The following is a 20198-nucleotide window of genomic DNA, read 5'->3' on the forward strand; positions in this document are numbered from 1 at the left end:
ACTGTTTAGGATATTCTTTTTGTCATAATTTCTTCTTATCACGTGGTGTTGCCTTTTTCACCTTATATCCTTTACTCTTATCTGCATTTTATTAGGAGAACTTCGGGAGTTCTATGCAGTTTATACTCCCAGCAGTCTGAACTATTGAGGAATCTGTCTACTATTCTACAAGTATTCCTCTTTTGGTGTGGAGCAGCTCCGCCTTCCTTTTCGATTGAGAGGAACCAACTACCCCCCATCTGAACCCATCCGGAAACAGGGTTTTTTCTGCATTTGTGCTTTTTCCCTGGAAATTAGGACTGGCCCTCTGGGGATCCCCGAGGTCAGAGTTACATCTCTGCCAAGGTGGCCTCCGAAGGGGCCAGACCCTACCTACACGATAAGAAGTTCCGAACTCCAAAGGACAAGACTCCCTCAAGGAGAAAGGATCAGAAGAAGCCCGAGGCCAACCCTAAAGAATCCTTCCCAGAAGATCCAGGTGAGGAGTTGGGGGAGGAAGCCTCGGTTCATGACACTAGATTCCACGACCACCCCTACGAATATGTGACCTAAGGAAGACAAGATAATACTGACTAGTCTACAGCATTCTCAAACCACCAAAATTATGGTCTGGGGAAAACCTCAGACATGCATGCCCTTTAGCCAGAATGTGGAACTGGGACACCACTGAAAAAATAGTTTTGTGTACACAGATATAGAGACCACTAAGTGTGACGATTTGAAAGTCGAAATTTGACCTTCAATGTTCTAGAATTAACATACTTTAGAAGTTGGTCTTCGCCTCACACTGAGTTTTGGAAATCAGAAAACTAATTTTCCCCACCACCAAGTAGATGAAATGGACTGCAATTAACGACTAACTCATGAAATGTCAAACATATTTTTTTCTGATTTTGAAATACAAGTGAATACGGCAGGGCTTCAGAAACACACTAACACTGAAAAGAATTGTGCATCACACCATTAACAGTAGAGATTTCCTAGAAATGCATAACGCTACTATACGCAAAACATACAATTGATATTTAAATATACAGTACTATAATGCACATAAAAACATTACTGATGTAGGTTTAGCGGATTCTTTATATCAGGGGAAACATAATATATCACTGCTTTCATTTATTTCACAGAACTTAAGGCAAGACTCATTCTATTGGGGACTTGCAAACTAAATACAGGTTTTACCCAATGACCACACATTTCAAAAAAGTTAAACAGAATATGAACGAAGGTCCCGAAGTACTCATTGCAGGAACCATTACCACTCAGCTTCCCCAATAGCTTTTGAAAATACGTAGTCCTTTCCACCAAAGCTCATTACTCCATCTTTCAAGTAAAACTTCCATTTGTTTTTACTTCGATGAATCTAAAACGAAGTAAAATACAAGCTGAAAACAATTAAACACTGGCCTGATACAACTTAATGGGAAAGAACATTAACACATAAATACCCAGCAACAGTGAATGTTTTGTAGGCTCACATGCACAATCATAACCAACACTGCAAACAGATTAATATACTATGCACTGTAACTACACTAGCACTTATGTCAATGAGCATGTGTAAACATAATTTGTGTTTGCCCAAAGGCACTATAGCACCACTCTAGGTTTCCAAAATCTATGTGGAAGCTAAACATCAGAGCCTGGTAATCATGTATGCAGAGTGGAGAAGTCGTTGTCTACACTAGAGCAGTAGCTGTCAAAGTGTAGATGCTGCTTCTCTAATAACTTGGTGCATCTTCAGGGGCGGTGTACCATTACATAGCTTGCCTTGTTGGCTGCAGCTCTCCTAGTTTCCGTTATAATATGCGACAGCAGCAAGAGGTGAGGTCTAATTTTGGAATGCACACTTTTGTCCACTAGTTTGTGTCTTTCCTCAATGACGTTCTTGATCGCTTTCCTTGTCTATTCTTTTCCCTTCCCCTCTCTTGAGGTGTTCTTCAGGGTTCCACTGTTGATAAAAATAAATGTCTTTCATTTCCATGTTCAACCCTTTGTGACGTTGGATTATTCATCAAAATGTACTAACTACACCTATGTAGAAGACACCTAGCTCCTGGTCCGATTGAATGAGGTTATGGACAGTCTGCCGCTGCGGTTTCAAACTGGATGATTGCTAGCCATCACCATGTTGATCCTTCTACTCTTGAAGTGAGAATTACTAGAGACCTCGTCAGTGGGGCCGCATTTATATCCATCCTCCTTGGTGCTATGCCCTCACCTGGTTCCCATTCTCAACCGCTCAGGGATTACATTAATTGAAAAGCTGTCACTCTGATGCTTTTTTAGTCTATTGCCACAATTATTTTTGTGTTCTTATCTATACTGCCTGCGTTTGAGGTCTCTTCTCTCATCCGGCCTTGCCGGGACTGTTCCAACAAGTGGTACTTATTACTTCTTTCTTACAGTTTGAAACAGCTTTCAAGTCTGCAAAGTCAGCATCTCACCTTTCCTTTCAGTCCTTCCTCCAACTTCCTGTCATTCTCCACAATGAATATTCAATCCTCCCCTGGCTCTGACAATGCCTTCCACTGCTGCATATATTCTCTACTTGGGTCCGAGCCTCATTTCATGAATACCGCTAAGAGACCAAATTGCAGTATACACATGCTGTATAAACATAAAATCCCTCACTCGTGATAGCAAAAAGTAAAAACATGCAAGTTATTCTCGTGTTTTGCTTTGCACATAAAAGCATCTATTTGAGACAAATGATAATTTGAGGTAGAGTGAGCTGCAGAGTAAAAAATGAATGAAAAACAAAACTGCCCTTAATGTTGTGAGGGTATTTGAAAATCATTCTGTCAACAAAAAAGATCTTTGGTATAGTAAAATGTTTTCCAAATATTACAGTATTGATAAAGTTTTGCTAAAAAAAACTTATATCCTATGCAGTATAGAATACATTTTTGAATACCTCCTGCAAACGGGAGGTAAACAAAGACTTCAGAAAATGCAAATAAAGAGAAAAAGAGTGCCCAAATAAACTGTGCATAAGTGGTGGATTAAATATTATCTGAATGGCTTTGGAGCTTGAGCCCGTTTCTCCTCGACAACCATTGAAAACGATTTGTGTATAGTCAATTTAAGAACCCACAAGAGGGTTTTTCATGGATTCTCAAGGAATATAGAGTCTGAAAGCATGTGTGATGTTTGACTTTGTGTACAGAAAATTGGCTAGTGTCTGAAAGCGTATGCGTAAAATTTGGGGGTTTCGGCATGGGGAACCAACTGCATGGTGGAGTAAAGGTGTTACTGGAATAGTAAAGTGAATGTGACGTGATGGAAGTAAGACTGCATTGTACAAAAAGTGTGTCGGACAAGGATTTTCGCATTTCTTAATCTGCAGTAGGGGTGCCTTGTATGCAAAATGGGAGTGCTATTAAAATATTGGAGAGGGGTGTAAAGACGTTGAAGAGAAACAAACTAAAATACGGACTATCAAATAACCAGTGGATAAACACAGCCCCCCTAGTTCAAATTACTGGGGGCATGAAAGGACACAAAACAAGGTGTCAAAGGAGAATAGAGGAACTGACACTCTCAGTCTATGCCATGCAGAGTCTAAATCTGGAGCTGTCTCGAACAGCGCGAGATAGAACGTTTACTCTGCCTTCCTACATTCATTGGGAGTATATGTACTCGAAAGGTGAGATGGAGTATATACACCTTTTCAGTGTGTATCATGATTCTCTGAGGCGGAAGGAACAAGTTACTTACCTGTCACTTTTGTTCTCCAGCATGGGTCTGGCATGGATTCATATGCTCATGAATATTCCCTGTCAAACCGGAATCCTCAGTAAAAGAAAAACAGTTTTACTTTCACTTACAAACTGTATTTCTCCTCTAAACCAATCACTGTACTCTGGGTCATACGGCACCCAGCCAATTACGGTCCTCTCCGTAAGCCCCTCCTTTGGCAGCCATCTTCCGATTTGGTAAGCACGTAAAATGGCAGTATGACCAACAAGAGTGGCAGAGGGGTAGGAAGGAGGGTTTGCATGAGAATCCATGCCAGACCCATGCTGGAGAACAATAGTTACAGGTAACTAATTTGTTCCTTCTCCAGCATGGGGTCTGGCATGGACTCACATGCTCATGAACAAAGAATACATAGCAGTACAACATTATACAACCACAGGAGGTGGCAAAGCTCAACAGAAGCAATTACTCTTACCTCTGGAACAGGCTAACCTCAAGCAAACAGGTTGCCTAGCACTGCTTGGTAGACTCTGAACTACTCCCTTGAATCCCAGTCGACGCAGTAGAATCTTTTGAAGGTGTGCGTAGACCTCCACATAACAGTTTTGCAGATGTCCACATGGGCACACCAGACAGGAACGCTGTTGTTGCAGCGATCGCTGTAGTGGAGTGGGCTCTCGGACTTCTGGGTAGCGGTCGGTTCCCCAACAGTTGACCGTGCGTGATGCAGCAGGAGAGCCACCTTGAAATAGAAGGCTTAGACAAGTCCTTCCTATGGTTCACAGGACCAAAGTTAAACAGATTAGAAGTCTTCGAAAACCCTTTGTACGTGCCATGAAGAACTTCAGAGCACAAGCACCATCAAGCGAGTGCATGGCCCTTTCAGCCGGTGATGAAGGCTTCAGAACCACAGGTAAAACCAAAGGCTTGTAGGTGGAATTCCGACAGAAACTTCAGCATGAAGTAGGGGTGCGTCCGCAGCACCACCTTCGATTCGTGTAAGATATGGCTGTTTGGAGGATAGGGCCTGGATATCCCTCACCCTCTTGGCAGAGGTGATGGTCACAAGGAATGCCGCTTTCCACGAGAGGAATTTAAGAGGGGCCTGATGCATAGGCTCGAAGGGGAACCCCATGAGCCTTGTCAGCACCACGTTGAGTTCCCACGCTGGGGCAGGAGCCTTGACTGGTGGAAAAAAAAAATAAAACATTCCTTTGAGGAACTCCTTGACGAGACGGTGGGACCAAAGAAGATCTTCCTGGAGACCTGGTGTAGTGGGAGATAGCCGCCAGATGCACCTTGATAGAGGCGGGTGCCATCCCCGCCTTGGCCAAGGACAAGTATGGAAGAATCTGTGGGCCGTGAACCTCAGAGGGGTGATCTTCTGTAACCGGCACCACACAGCAAAACGCTTCCACTTGTGACCGTAGCACTTAAGAGTCGACGATGATCTGGCCTTGGCAAGGACCTCCCTTCAGTCAGCTGGCAACTCATATCCTCCAAACTATAGGGCTGCGTGAGCCAAGCCTTCGGGTTCAGCGATCGTGGGTCGTGATGCAGGATTGCGCCTCCTTCTCCAGTGAGCAGATCTGTGACCACAGGCAGCTTGACCGGAGGCTATCTTGACAGGCTGAGAAGGTCCGGGTACCAAATCTGCTTCTGCCATGCCGGGGCAATGGTATCATCCTGCATCGGCACTGTTCGAGTTGATGGATGACTCGCAGCAGGAGAGGCAACAAAGGGAACGTGCACAGAAACAGGCATTCATATGTCCCTCATGTTCCCCGGTTGGTGGAACCTGTTGGCAAACCTCTGGCATTTGGAGTTCGCTGCCGTTGTAAACAGATCTATTTGGGGCCTGGCCCACTTAATGATGCAGTCCACCTGGTCCTGCCGAAGTTGCCACTCATGGCAGGAGTGCAACTCATTGCGAGGGAGTTGGCAATGGTGTTCTTTACCCCCCGCTAGGTGAAAAGGGACGAGGAACATCTATTGTCCGGCGGCCCAGTACCACATGTCCCGAGCATCTTTGGAGAGCGCTGGGGATCGAGTGCCCCCCTGCTTCCTGATGTAGAACATTGTGGTGGTGTCCGTGAAGATCCCCACTACCTTGTCCTTCAGAGATGGAAGAAATAACTTGAGGGCCCAGAACACTGCCCGCAGCTCCAGGATATTGATGTGAAGATCCTTTTCCTCTGCCTGCGACAGACCTATGGCGTGCAGACGTCCGGTGTGGGCTCCCCAGCCTTCCAGGGAAGCATCCGTGGTGAGCGTCTCCTGGTACGGGGGGCTTTGGAACCCTGCACCCCGAGCGACGGAGTGAACACCCCACCACCGTATCGCCTGACGGAACTCATCCTCGAGCGGGATCTTGTCCGCATAGCTTCTGGACACTTGAATCCTATGAGCGTCCAGGTACTCCTAAAGAGGTTGTATCCGTAACCTGCAGAGCCGGATAATGTAGATGTAAGACGATATCATGCCGAGAACAGACTTGTTGGTCCGCACCGCGGCTGTCTTTAGTGACAACAGGCGTTGCACTTTCCCCAGAATGACAGCTAACTTCTCCTCCGAGGGCGACGCTAGGCAGGAGACTGTATTGACTGGCTCCTAGGAACAGCGCTTTCTGCGATGGTGTCAAGTAGGACTTCAGATAATTGATGGAGAATCCCAGATCCGCCAGTAGCTGGACAGTCGTCGCGTGTGTTTGACGGCCAACTCATGAACTGGCCCGAATGAGCCAGTCGTCCACGTCTGTGTATCCCTCGTAGATGCAGATGGGCCCCCACAGGTGCCAGGCACTTTGTGAACACCCTGAGGCCTGACTTCAGGCCGAGTGGAGAGCCTTGAACTGGTAGTGCTGTCCCTGCACTACGAAGCATAGGAACTTTTGGTGCTTCTTGTGAATGGTGATGTGGAAGTAGGCATCCTCCAGGTCCAGCAACGTCAAGAAGTCTCCTGCTTCCAATTGGCCGTGCATGTGCTGCAACGTGACCATCCCAAATCTTTGGGACTTGAGGTACTTGTTGAGAAGCCGCAGGTCCAGAATGGGTTTTTAGCCCCCCATTTTCTTTTTGACGAAAAAGCATCTGGAGTAGACTACGGAGCCCCTGAGTCATGAAACTAGCTCTATCGCCCCTTTTGCATCATGGCCCGTACCTCCTCCAGGAGTTGAGGTATGTGCTGATCCTGCCTGGCCACTGCAGGGATCCGCGGACATCTGTGCTTAAACTCTCAGGGTATGTCCGTGGGCGAGAGCGTCCAGCACCCATCAGTTGGTGGAGATCATCTTCCACTCACTGATGAATCCAGTCAGCGGCCTCCCACCGGGGTACATGGGTGGGGACCCCCCCCAACGTCCTGGCTGGTTCAGTCCTTAGGCGCCAGCCTTGACTGTGACAGCTGCTCTGACCACCTGCACCGTACAACTTGGAATGGGCTCTACAGGCCTCCTGGAGGGCTGGAGACCTGGAGGGCTGGCGGTACGATGAGAAACCTTTTGTCAATCTGCTGGACTAAGAGCAGTGTTGGTGGAGTTTGCCTAGGGCACAGGCCGTCTCTGTATCCACCTAACCAAAAAGGTTATCACCGTTGAACCAATGTCCAGTACCCTCAGCTGGACTTAGTGGTGGAAATTTGTGGCCTTCAGTCAGCCTTGACGATGGAGGCAGACACCGTTCCACATCTGCCAGAAACCTTTGTCGGCGATGTCCAGTGCCACTGTGATGACATGGTCCAAAGCCACCTCTACCTCCTGGAAGAGGGCTATTGCCCCACCCTCTTGTCTTCAGGGAAGAACTCCAGAATCGGGCCCAGCTTGTACCACATCTCCCTGTCGTACTTGGCCACGATCGCCAGAGCGTTAGCCACCTTGATGGATGATGCCGGTGTAGAGAACCTTCCTTCCCCTGGTGTCCAACTTCTTCCCATCGCTGTCCGGAGGTACGTAGGACGAAAAGGAAGGATTCGACAACCTTTTCCTCGCAGGCATCGATACCACAGAGTCCGGCGATGGTTGTGACCGTAGGCACTTGGGTACGGGCTCCGGCACCCAGTACTTTTTCTCCAGTCTATCTTGCTTGGGCGGGGCTGTGCAGGGGTTCTTCAAGGCCAGGCCCTCCTCCCACACGTCATCCAGCAGGGGTACTGCCATGATGGTTTTCCTTTTGGTCTTGCGCCTCTGGTACAGGAAACCCTACTTCTTGGTCTCCTCGGGCGTAAATTGGAAAAGTTTGGAAACTTTGGCGAGCATGGACTGGAACGACCCCACCTCATCCGGTGGGGACACTCTCGGCTGCAGAGATCCAACCGCCGTGACGATATCGTCGTTGCCGTGGCCATGTCTGTCCCCATATCCTGGTCCACCGAGGTGGAGGGCACCTGACGCGAATGTGGAGGCTGAAACAAGGGCGTCGGGTAACGCTTCCTCTTATTAGCCGAAGTCTGGTTGGGGCCGCAGAAACCGGGGCTTGCAGCATCCTTTTCTGGATACATCCTTTGGCATGCTGCCGTCGTCCTCAACGTCCTTGTGGACTGTGCGTAGGGACTCCAGGTCCTCGACGTCTGTGGACAAAACTTCCATGGCCTGGGACACTGCCTGGGACTCCCCCCTCCCCCGCCCACAACCCCCCTTTTGGACCCGAGGGGTTGGAGACAGGTTCAGAGAGGGCATCCTCTTCACCGGCATGCCAGCCGGAGGCAGGGACACCACGGGTGCAGTAGGGGTTACCTTCACGGGGTCAGCCCCTTTTGCCTTTGTGAGAGCAGCCGCAACCAGCTCAATTGTCGACGATGACTTCTCCTGTGCCGCCTGGGCCTTCTTGGGCAGGTCGGCTGCCTTTTCCTCAGCCCTTGGCTTCTCAGGAGTCTCCTGCAGCTTAGCCGGTTTGGGTGATTTCTTCTTTGAGGAGGAGTTTGATCGCTGGCTGGCGATGGATGCGGATGGTGATGTTGATCGCGCCCTGCCCATCGCAGGACACGCTTGCGCAGCGACCCCGTTGGAGCTTGACTTGCGATGCTGGGCCTTTATCTTGGGCCCCCACTGATGGGCCACCCTCAAAGGATTTAGAAGCCCGCTCATCGGACCGGTAGTCCTGGGTGAGGCATGACCCTGCTCTGGGCACAGGGCAGAGGCCTTGGCGTTCAGCCATGCCGCCAGTCTACTTTGTCGATGCTTCATTGTTTTCTTGGAGAAGTCAAAGCAGATCTCGCACTCTCCCCTCCTTGTGGTCCAGGTGACGACAGTAGAGGCATTGGAGGCGTTTGTCTTCTACAAACATTTTCCATAGCCTTCATCTGGTGCAGGGCCTGAAAAGGGCAGTGTAGGCCCTTGAGGGGTGTTTGAAATTCACTGACAAACAGATCCCCACTGCCGGCAGATGGAGAGAAGAGCAAAAAAATAGAAACCTTTTCTGTTGAAAAAGGAAAAAAAAACATAGTAGTAAATCACACAGCAAAACTCGAGGACTCCCAACACTGAAGCATGCAGTAAAAATCTGAAGATGGCTGCCTGAGGAGGGGCTTAGGGAGAGGCCTGTCATCGGATGGGGGCAGTTATAACTCGGAGGAGAGTGATTGGTTTATGGGAGGAATACAGTTTGTAGCAGCAAGTGGAACTGTTTCTTTCACCGAGGAATCCCAGCCTGACGACGGGGAATATTCATGAACATGTAAATCCATACCCCATGCTGGAGAAGAACAAGTTACTTCTTACCTTGTAACGTTCTTTCGACGGGATGTTCCTCCGACGTATTCCTCATCTTAGATATCTTCTTCCAGCTCTGCTGGCCTCGGAAAATTTTTTCTCTACAGGGCGCTGCGCGTCGACGTCCTCCGAGTCGATGTCCCTCAACAGCCGCCGTATCGACGTCATCCTGCCTATAAAGGCTGCGCGCAGCGTCCGTTGCTCAGTTCCGTTTTGTAGCCCACAATAATACTTTCTGGACTAGACTAATCACCCTGAAGGAGCGTAAGCTGCAACAACACGGGAAGTAGAACTGCGGGGATGGATGGGAGGGCCGATGAGGAATACGTCGGAGGAACATCCCGTCGAAAGAACGTTACAAGGTAAGAAGTAACTTGTTCTTCGAAGGGATTGTGTCCTCTGATGTATTCCTCATCTTAGATAGGCTCCCATTGCAGTATTCTATTATTGGAGGAGGGAGTACTGACTTCACGCTGTCTTCTATTGATGAATAGAATGCAGTACAGCCCTTCCAAACCTAGTCTCTTGACTGGAGGAGGAATCCAAATTGTAAAAACGTGTAAAGGTATGGACAGACGACCATGTAGCGGCCGCACAGATGTCTTTAACCGGCACGCCTCTTTTGAGGGCCGATGAAGCTGCAATACCGCTGGTCGAATGAGCCCTAAGGTTTTGAGGGGGCTCTTTCCCTGCCAGTTTATAACATTCCAGAATGGCTAGAATGATCCATCTGGAAATGGTCTGCTTAGTTATTGGTAACCCCAGCTTGTGACCTGCGTAACCTACAAACAGATGGTCTGCCTGTCTTATCCTGGCTAGTCTACTGATGTAAAAACTTAATGCCCTTCTAGGGTCTAGCCTGTGTAACCTCTGTTCCTCTTTCCCCGGGTGAGGAGGAAGATAGAAAGATGGTAGGGTAATCTTCTGAGTGATATGGAATTCAGAAACCACCTTTGGGAGGAAACTAGGCTTCACTTGCAGGACAACTTTGTCTTTGTGAAATATTGTGTGAGGGGGTTTACAAGAAAGAGCTTGTAATTCGCTCACCCTTCTAGCAGATGTAAGTGCTATTAATAAAACAGTTTTAAGGGTAAGGAATCTTAACGAACAAGAATGGAGTGGTTCGAAAGGTGTGCCCATCAGGAAAGTTAGTACTAAGTTTAAATCCTATAGGGGAACTTGGAATGGTCTTGGGGGATAAACATTGGTTAACCCCTTTAGAAACTGTATCACCAAGAGTAATTTGAAATAGGACGGTTCTTCCGCAGTGCGCTTAAAGATGGATAGCGCTGCGAGATAGCCCTTAATGGTGCCAACTTGAAGGCCTGAATTCGCCAAATATAGAAGGAAGGACAAAACCATTGGTGTACCACATGAAAAAGGGTCGATATTCTGTTCTCTACACCAGCTGCAAAATCTGTTCCAACGGCAGCGGTATAAAGACTTTGTTGCTGGCTTCCTTGTCGAAAGCAACACCTCCATAACATCATCAGGGAGGTCCCAATCCTTATACCTCAACCTTTCAGAAGCCAAGCGTGAAGGTTGAGGGTTTTGATGTCTGGATGGAGAACCTGACCTCCCTTCTGTGAGAGTAGGTTCTCTCTGAGTGGAAGTCTAATTGGAGGGCAGATGGACAAGTCTAGAAGGTCCGGGTACCACGTTCTCCTGGCCCAATCCGGGGCAATTAGGATCATGGTTCTCCGGAATCTTCTCAACCTCCTCATCATTTGAGGAATGACAGGGACCGGTGGGAACGCGTACAGAAGCGGAAACTCCCAGTCCACTATGAACGCGTCTCCCAGAGCTCCTCTCGGGGGAAATTCCCTTGAGCAGAACAGATTGCATTTCCTGTTGACGCTGGTGGCGAACAGATCCACCTGAGGGGTTCCCCAAAGGGCGAAGATCTCTTGAAGGACTTCCTGAGCTAGTTCCCACTCGTGGGAGACTGTGCTCTGCCTGCTCGGAGCGTCCGCTGTTAAGTTCTTCTCTCCGGCTAGGTGAACTGCCGATAGAGAGATTCCTTCTTGGATTGCCCAAAACCAGAGCTGCATCGCCTCTCTGCACAGGGGTAGTGATCCTACGCCTCCTCTTTTGTTGAGGTAATGCATGGCCACCGTGTTGTCCGTCATTATCAGGACATTCTTCCCTTGTAGAGCTGGCAGGAACGCCTTCAGCGCAAGTCTGATGGCTCTCAGCTCTAACAGGTTGATATGTAGTCTGGACTCCGATGGAGACCAACGACCGCTGATGGTCAAGTCGTTGGCGTGGGCTCCCCACCCCGTGAGTGAGGCATCCGTGACTACTGTTATCTCCGGCCAGGGTTGCCAAAACTGTTCTCCTTTCAGAATGTTCTCCTGACAAGCCCACCACTGAAGGTCTCGAGCCACCCTGCCGGGAACCTGAAGAAGATCTGTCATTCTCCCTGAGAATTGTGACCACTGAGTCCTCAGTGCCCACTGGAGGGATCTCATTCTCAGGCGAGCCTCTGGCACTAGGAAAATGCAGGATGCCATGAGGCCTAGCAACCTCAAAAAGTCGAAGGCTGGGAGACGTTGGGCAGGTTGGAACTTGGTAACCATCTGTAGAATATCTTGAGCCCTCACCTCTGGTGGCGAGGCTTTTCCCAGGGAAGTGTCCAGGATCGCTCCTATGAACTGGAGTCTCTGCAATGGTATCATTTGTGACTTCTTTAAATTGAGGGAGAAGCCCAGTCTGTGAAGGAAGTGGCAGACGTGATTTAGCTGGATCTGAGCTTGTTCCGAAGAAACAGCCCTGATCAACCAATCGTCCAGGTAGGGGTAGACATGAATCCCTTCCCTCCTTAGACTTGCAGCCACTACCGACATTAACTTGGTGAAGACCCTTGGGGCGGAGGTCAGCCCAAATGGCAGCACTCGAAATTGATAGTGAGAGTTGCCAATTGCGAACCTCAGGTATTTCCTGTGTTTGAGATGGATAGGCACATGGAAATAAGCGTCCTGAAGGTCCAGAGATACCAACCAGACCTGGAACTGAAAGGCCGGGAGGATCTGAGAAAGAGTGACCATCTTGAATTTGTCTTTTCTGAGGAATTTGTTCAATTCTCGCAAGTCCAAGATGGGTCTCAGTCCTCCGTCTTTCTTTGGAATGAGAAAGTAAGGGGAGTACCAGCCCTTGTTCCTCTCCACTACAGGTACCGGTTCTATGGCACCTTTCTCTAGCAGGTCCAAAATTTCCTGCAAGAGGAGCGGATCTGGAGCTTTCTGAGAGCTGATCCCCGGTGGATGACTGAGGTATATGTAGGAAAGGTAGGCAGTAACCTTGGGCAACTGTTTCCAATGCCCAAGCATCTGACGTGATAGCCTGCCATACCGCCAGATGTTGAGTCAACCTGCCACCTACGGGTGTCCTGTGAGGGAAGTCCTCAGAGTGGTTTTGGGGCGGCTGATGCAGATGCCGATGGTAAAGAGGCACCTGCTGTTGCTGCGGCTTTTGAATATCTACCCCATCCAGCTCGGGTAGTTCTTCTTTGTCCCCTTTGAGCCGGACGTCCTCTACCTCTTCCGAATGCGGAGTAGAAGCGAAAGGACTTGCCCCTCGCAGAGGTTCCTGTGGGACGAAAAGGAGTCTGACGGATTGCAGCTCCTAGGGATTTTGCTGCTGCTTTTGAAGTTTGCAGTTTTTCTAAACTGTCATCCGCCTTTTTCCCAAACAAAGAAGAGCCATCGAATGGCATGTTCAAGAGCCTGGCTTGCACATCTGTGGCAAAACCAGGCTTTCGAAGGGATTGTGTCCTCCGACGTATTCCTCATCTTAGATATCTCCTTCCAGCTCTGCTGGCCTCGGAAAATGTTTTGTCTCTAGAGGGCGCTGCGCATCGACGTCCTCCGAGTCGATGTCCCTCGACAGCCGCCGTATCGACGTCGACGTCATCCTGCCTATAAAGGCTGCGCTCAGCGTCCGTTGCTCAGTTCCGTTTTTCCGCGCTTACTCCGTGCCTCGGAATACCGTTGCTCAGTTCTTGTCAGATTAATCCATATTTACCTCGAGTTATTCGATCCGTACTCGATGGCTTCCTCGTCGGAACCGACAACTCCTCGATCCGGCTTCAAAAAATGCCGATATTGTGGGAAAAAGATGTCGCTGACTGACCCTCACAGAGTTTGTCTGTGGTGTTTGGGAGCTGAACACCATTGTTCGGAATGCAAGGACTGTATGTCCATGACAGCTAAGGCCCTGAAGGAGCGTAGGGGGAAGCTGGAGAAAGGTAAGACTTTTAAAGCTGCTTCTTCGTCGACGAAGTCGAGACACTCGTCTCGTCGTCACCATTCGCGCTCCAGGTCTCGGAGTGGGTCCCATCACTCCTCGAGATCGAAGCACTCGAAGAGGAGACGTCGAAGATCCCCTTCTCCGTCTTCCTCTTCCTCTGTTTCGCAAAAAAGAATCCCTTGCCCCACGAAACATAGTTCCCGGGCTGAATGGGAGGAATTCCGCAAAAATATGATGAGCGTCTTCGAGAAAGTGGCCTTGACCCCCTCGAAGACTGCCGAGAGAGATGCTCTGGTCGAAAGACCCGAAGGTCAAAAACGCTGCGAGTCGCAGTACCCGGCGAAGGAAACCTCTCGAGCGCGTCTCGAACCCTCGAGTAGGACTATGACCTCCAAACCTTCCTCGAAGGTTCCGTCGACGAGGGTTCCGTCGACGCCGAGGTCGGTGTCTTCGACGCCGTTGTCGAAGGGACCTTCGACACACGGGTCTGTCGACTCGACGCCAGCTTCGACAACGGCGTCGATGCCAAGAAAAGTCACGGTTACGACACACCCAGTGACTATCCCCAGGTCCTCGACGTCGATGGCTTCGAGATTGTCGAGTAGAATTCCAATTCTGTCGAGGTCTTCGAGGCCTCCGCCTTTGTTTTCGACGCCACGCTCGAAGCCTTCGACGTCGGCGTCGACGACATCAACGTTTTCGAGGCCGATAATGACAAGTTCGGCACCCTCTGCCTTGGAAATGGGATTTACACCCTTTATGAGTTCAGAACAATTGAGAACTATGTCCTCAATTTTGGAAGAGGGAGAATTGTCTGAACAGGAAGACACATTTGAGTTGCAGGGACCTGTAACCCCAATTAGAGAGGAATTTTCCTCTGAAGAACGCAGGTTAAAGGATCTTCATGATTCCTTACATGAGGCAAGTGGGTTAGACACTTCCCCTGAGGTGGAGTTTGCTATGCCAGACCCGGGGGAGCATGCTGAAACCCCCTATAGAGCCTTAATGGCCAGGATCACAGAGTTCATGGGGTGGTCTGCACCTTCACAATCTTTCCAACAAGATGACCTCACGGATATTCTTGACAAAGGCCCACAGGAGGATCCTGTGGTGCCTTTTCATAAAGCTCTTCAGAGGAAGATCATGACAAACTGGGAAACCCCAGATGTCGTACCAGCAGTAAATAAAACACTGTCTACAAAGTACAGGGTATCTTCTACAGACCCAGAGTTTTTGTCTAAACACCCATCCCCAGAAAGTCTGGTGGTACAGGCAGCATCCTCTACCGATGTCAAGACGGCTTATACTACCGTCCCACAGGACAGGGACGATAAAAAATATGATGCTATGGCAAAGAAAGTCTTTTCAGCATGTAGCATGGCGTTAAAATCTGTTAATGCTACCTGCACCCTTGCTAGGTTCAGCCATACACTTTGGGAGTGTGCTTCTACAGCGGCTGACTGCATCCCGGAGGGAGAAGAAAGGGATGCGTTCCTGAATATTATACAGGACGGTAAAGACGCTATCTGCGAATCCATTCAGACGGGCATTGATTCGGCTGACAGTATCAGCAGAGCAATGGCGGCAAGTACATCAACCAGGAGATTCGCTTGGTTGAGAAAGTCTGGTTTTGCCCCAGATGTGCAAGCCAGGCTCTTGAACATGCCATTCGATGGGTCTTCTTTGTTCGGGAAAAAGGCGGATGACAGTTTAGAGAAACTGCAAACTTCAAAAGCAGCAGCTAAATCCCTAGGAGCTGCAATCCGTCAGACTCCTTTTCGTCCCACAGGAACCTCTGCGAGGGGCAAGTCCTTTCGCTTCTACTCCGCATTCGGAAGAGGTAGAGGACGTCCGGCTCAAAGGGGACAAAGAAGAACTACCCGAGGTGGACGGGGTAGATATTCAAAAGCCGCAGCAACAGCAGGTGCCTCTTTACCATCGGCATCTGCATCAGCCGCCCGAAAACCACTCTGAGGACTTCCCTCACAGGACACCTGTAGGAGGCAGGTTGACTCAACATCTGGCGGTATGGCAGGCTATCACGTCAGATGCTTGGGCATTGGAAACAGTTGCCCAAGGTTACTGCCTGCTTTTCCTACATATACCTCAGAGTCATCCACCGGGGATCAGCTCTCAGAAAGCTCCAGATCCGCTCCTCTTGCAGGAAATTTTGGACCTGCTAGAGAAAGGTGCCATAGAACCGGTACCTGTAGCGGAGAGGAACAAGGGCTGGTACTCCCCTTACTTTCTCATTCCAAAGAAAGACGGAGGACTGAGACCCATCTTGGACTTGCGAGAATTGAACAAATTCCTCAGAAAAGACAAATTCAAGATGGTCACTCTTTCTCAGATCCTGCAGGCCTTCAGTTCCAGGACTGGTTGGTATCTCTGGACCTTCAGGACGCTTATTTCCATGTGCCTATCCATCTCAAACACAGGAAATACCTGAGGTTCGCAATTGGCAACTCTCACTATCAATTTCGAGTGCTGCCATTTGGGCTGACCTCCGCCCCAAGGGTCTTCACCAAGTTAATGTCGGTAGTGGCTGCAAGTCTAAGGAGGGAAGGGATTCATGTCTACCCCTACCTGGACGATTGGTTGATCAGGGCTGTTTCTTCGGAACAAGCTCAGATCCAGCTAAATCACGTCTGCCACTTCCTTCACAGACTGGGCTTCTCCCTCAGTTTAAAGAAGTCACAAATGATACCATCGCAGAGACTCCAGTTCATAGGAGCGATCCTGGACACTTCCCTGGGAAAAGCCTCGCCACCAGAGGTGAGGGCTCAAGATATTCTACAGATGGTTACCAAGTTCCAACATGCCCAACGTCTCCCAGCCTTCGACTTTTTGAGGTTGCTAGGCCTCATGGCATCCTGCATTTTCCTAGTGCCAGAGGCTCGCCTGAGAATGAGATCCCTCCAGTGGGCACTGAGGACTCAGTGGTCACAATTCTCAGGGAGAATGACAGATCTTCTTCAGGTTCCCGGCAGGGTGGCTCGAGACCTTCAGTGGTGGGCTTGTCAGGAGAACATTCTGAAAGGAGAACAGTTTTGGCAACCCTGGCCGGAGATAACAGTAGTCACGGATGCCTCACTCACGGGGTGGGGAGCCCACGCCAACGACTTGACCATCAGCGGTCGTTGGTCTCCATCGGAGTCCAGACTACATATCAACCTGTTAGAGCCGAGAGCCATCAGACTTGCGCTGAAGGCGTTCCTGCCAGCTGTACAAGGGAAGAACGTCCTGATAATGACGGACAACACGGTGGCCATGCATTACCTCAACAAAAGAGGAGGCGTAGGATCACTACCCCTGTGCAGAGAGGCGATGCAGCTCTGGTTTTGGGCAATCCAAGAAGGAATCTCTCTATCGGCAGTTCACCTAGCCGGAGAGAAGAACTTGACAGCGGACGCTCTGAGCAGGCAGAGCACAGTCTCCCACGAGTGGGAACTAGCTCAGGAAGTCCTTCAAGAGATCTTCGCCCTTTGGGGAACCCCTCAGGTAGATCTGTTCGCCACCAGCCTAAACAGGAAATGCGACCTGTTCTGCTCAATGGAATTTCCCCCGAGAGGAGCTCTGGGAGACGCGTTCATAGTGGACTGTGAGTTTCCGCTTCTGTACGCGTTCCCACCGGTCCCTGTCATTCCTCAAATGATCAGGAGGTTGAGAAGATTCCGGAGAACCATGATCCTAATTGCCCCGGATTGGGCCAGGAGAACGTGGTACCCGGACCTTCTACACTTGTCCATCTGCCCTCCAATTCGACTTCCACTCAGAGAGAACCTACTCTCAGAGAAGGGAGGTCAGGTTCTCCATCCAGACATCAAAACCCTCAACCTTCACGCTTGGCTTCTGAAAGGCTGAGTTACAAGGATTGGGAGCTCCCTGATGATGTTATGGAGGTGTTGCTTTCGGCAAGGAGGCCAGCAACAAAGTCTTTATACCGCTGCCGTTGGAACAGATTTTGCAGCTGGTGCAGAGAACAGAATATCGACCCTTTTTCATGTGGTACACCAATGGTTTTGTCCTTCCTACTATATTTAGCAAATTCAGGCCTTCAAGTTGGCATCATTAAGGGCTATCTCGCAGCGCTATCCATCTTTAAGCGCACTGCGGAAGAACCATCCTATTTCAAATTACCCTTGGTTATACAGTTTCTAAAGGGGTTAACCAATGTTTATCCCCCAAGACCATTCCAAGTTCCCCTATGGGATTTAAACTTAGTACTAACTTTCCTGAGGGGCACACCTTTCGAACCACTCCATTCTTGTTCGTTAAGATTCCTTACCCTTAAAACTGTTTTATTAATAGCACTTACATCTGCTAGAAGGGTGAGCAAATTACAAGCTCTTTCTTGTAAACCCCCTCAAACAATATTTCACAAAGACAAAGTTGTCCTGCAAGTGAAGCCTAATTTCCTCCCAAAGGTGGTTTCTGAATTCCATATCACTCAGAAGATTACCCTACCATCTTTCTATCCTCCTCCTCACCCGGGGAAAGAGGAAGAGAGGTTACACAGGCTAGACCCTAGGAGGGCTTTAAGTTTTTACATCAGTAGACTAGCCAGGATAAGGCAGGCAGACCAGCTGTTTGTAGGTTACGCAGGTCACAAGCTGGGGTTACCAATAACTAAGCAGACCATTTCCAGATGGATCATTCTAGCCATTCTGGAATGTTATAAACTGGCAGGGAAAGAGCCCCCTCAAAACCTTAGGGCTCATTCGACCAGAGGTATTGCAGCTTCATCGGCCCTCAAAAGAGGCGTGCCGGTTAAAGACATCTGTGCGGCCGCTACATGGTCGTCTGTCCATACATTTACACATTTTTACAATTTGGATTCCTCCTCCAGTCAAGAGACTAGGTTTGGAAGGGCTGTACTGCATTCTATTCACCAATAGAAGACAGCGTGAAGTCAGTACTCCCTCCTCCAATAATAGAATACTGCTATGGGAGCCTATCTAAGATGAGGAATATGTCGGAGGACACAATCCCTTCGAATAACAAGTTACTTCTTACCTTGTAACGTTCATTTGACGGGATGTTCCTCCGACGTATTCCTCATCGACCCTCCCATCCATCCCCGCAGTTCTACTTCCCTTGTTGTTGCAGCTTACGCTCCTTCAGGGTGATTAGTTTAGTCCAGAAAGTATTATTGTGGGCTACAAAACGGAACTGAGCAACGGACGCTGCGCGCGGGCTTTATAGGCAGGATGACGTCGACACGGCGGCTTTCAAGGGACATCGATTCGGAGGACGTCGACGCGCAGCGCCCTCTAGAGAGAAAAAATTTTCCGAGGCCAGCAGAGCTGGAAGGAGATCTCTAAGATGAGGAATACGTCGGAGGAACATCCCGTCGAAAGAACGTTACAAGGTAAGAAGTAACTTGTTCTTCTCAACCAAGCAAATCTCCTGGTTGTTGTACTTGCCGCCATTGCTCTGCTGATACTGTCAGCCGAATCAATGCCCGTCTGGAGGGATTCGCACATAGCGTCTTTACCGTCCTGTATGATATTCAGGAACGCCTCCCTTTCTTCTCCCTCCGGGATGCAGTCAGCCGCTGTAGAAGCACACTCCCAAAGTGTATGGCTGAATCGAGCAAGGGTGCAAGTAGCATTCACAGATTTTAACGCCATGCTACATGCCGAAAAAACTTTCTTTGCCATAGCATCATATTTTTTATCGTCCCTGTCCTGTGGGACGGTAGGATAAGCCGTCTTGACATCGGTAGAAAATGCTGCCTGTACCACCAGACTTTCTGGGGATGGGTGTTTTGACAAAAACTCCGGGTCTGTAGAGGATACTCTGTATTTTGTAGACAGTTTTTTATTTACTGCCGGGATGACATCTGGGGTTTACCAGTTCGTCATAATCTTCCTCTGAAGAGCTTTAAGGAAAGGCACCACAGGATCCTCCTGTGGGCCTTTATCAAGAATATCCGTGAGGTCATCTTGTTGGAAAGATTGTGAAGGTGCAGACCACCCCATAAACTCTGTGATCCTGGCCATTAAGGCTCTATAGGGGGTTTCAGCATGCTCCCCCGGGTCTGGCCTAGCAAACTCCACCTCAGGGGAAGTGTCCAACCCACTTGCCTCATGTAAGGAATCATGAAGATCCTTTAACCTGCGTTCTTCAGAGGAAAATTCCTCTCTAATTGGGGTTACAGGTCCCTGCAACTCAAATGTGTTTTCCTGTTCAGAAAATTCACCCTCTTCCAAAATTGAGGACATAGTTCTCAATTGTTCTGAACTCATAAAGGGTGTAAATCCCATTTCCAAGGCAGAGGGTTCCGAACTTGTCATTATCGGCCTCGAAAACGTTGATGTCGTCGACGCCGACGTCGAAGGCTTCGAGCGTGGCGTCGAAAACAAAGGCGGAGGCCTCGATGACCTCGACAGAATTGGGATTCTACTCGACAATCTCGAAGCCATCGTCATCGAGGACCTGGGGATAGTCACTGGGTGTGTCGTGACTGACTTTTCTTGGCGTCGACGCCGGTGTCGAAGCTGGCGTCGAGTCGACAGACCCGTGTGTCGAAGGT

The 20198-nt window shown here is 49.3% G+C and overlaps 1 protein-coding gene across 1 annotated transcript in view; it reads right to left on the reverse strand.

Annotated features, from left to right (window-relative positions):
• Positions 1-865: 865 nt before the first annotated feature.
• Positions 866-20198, reverse strand: part of GTF2A1L (general transcription factor IIA subunit 1 like) — a 1760055-nt gene continuing 1740722 nt past the window's right edge. The window contains exon 9 of the mRNA XM_069608408.1: positions 866-1369. Coding sequence (XP_069464509.1) covers positions 1262-1369 — 108 coding nt within the window. The 3' untranslated portion in view covers positions 866-1261. The remainder of the gene's footprint in view (positions 1370-20198) is intronic.

The sequence above is a fragment of the Ambystoma mexicanum genome, chromosome 4q (assembly GCF_040938575.1).
Source record: "Ambystoma mexicanum isolate Mex_15411 chromosome 4q, UKY_AmexF1_1, whole genome shotgun sequence".
NCBI lineage: Eukaryota > Metazoa > Chordata > Amphibia > Caudata > Ambystomatidae > Ambystoma > Ambystoma mexicanum.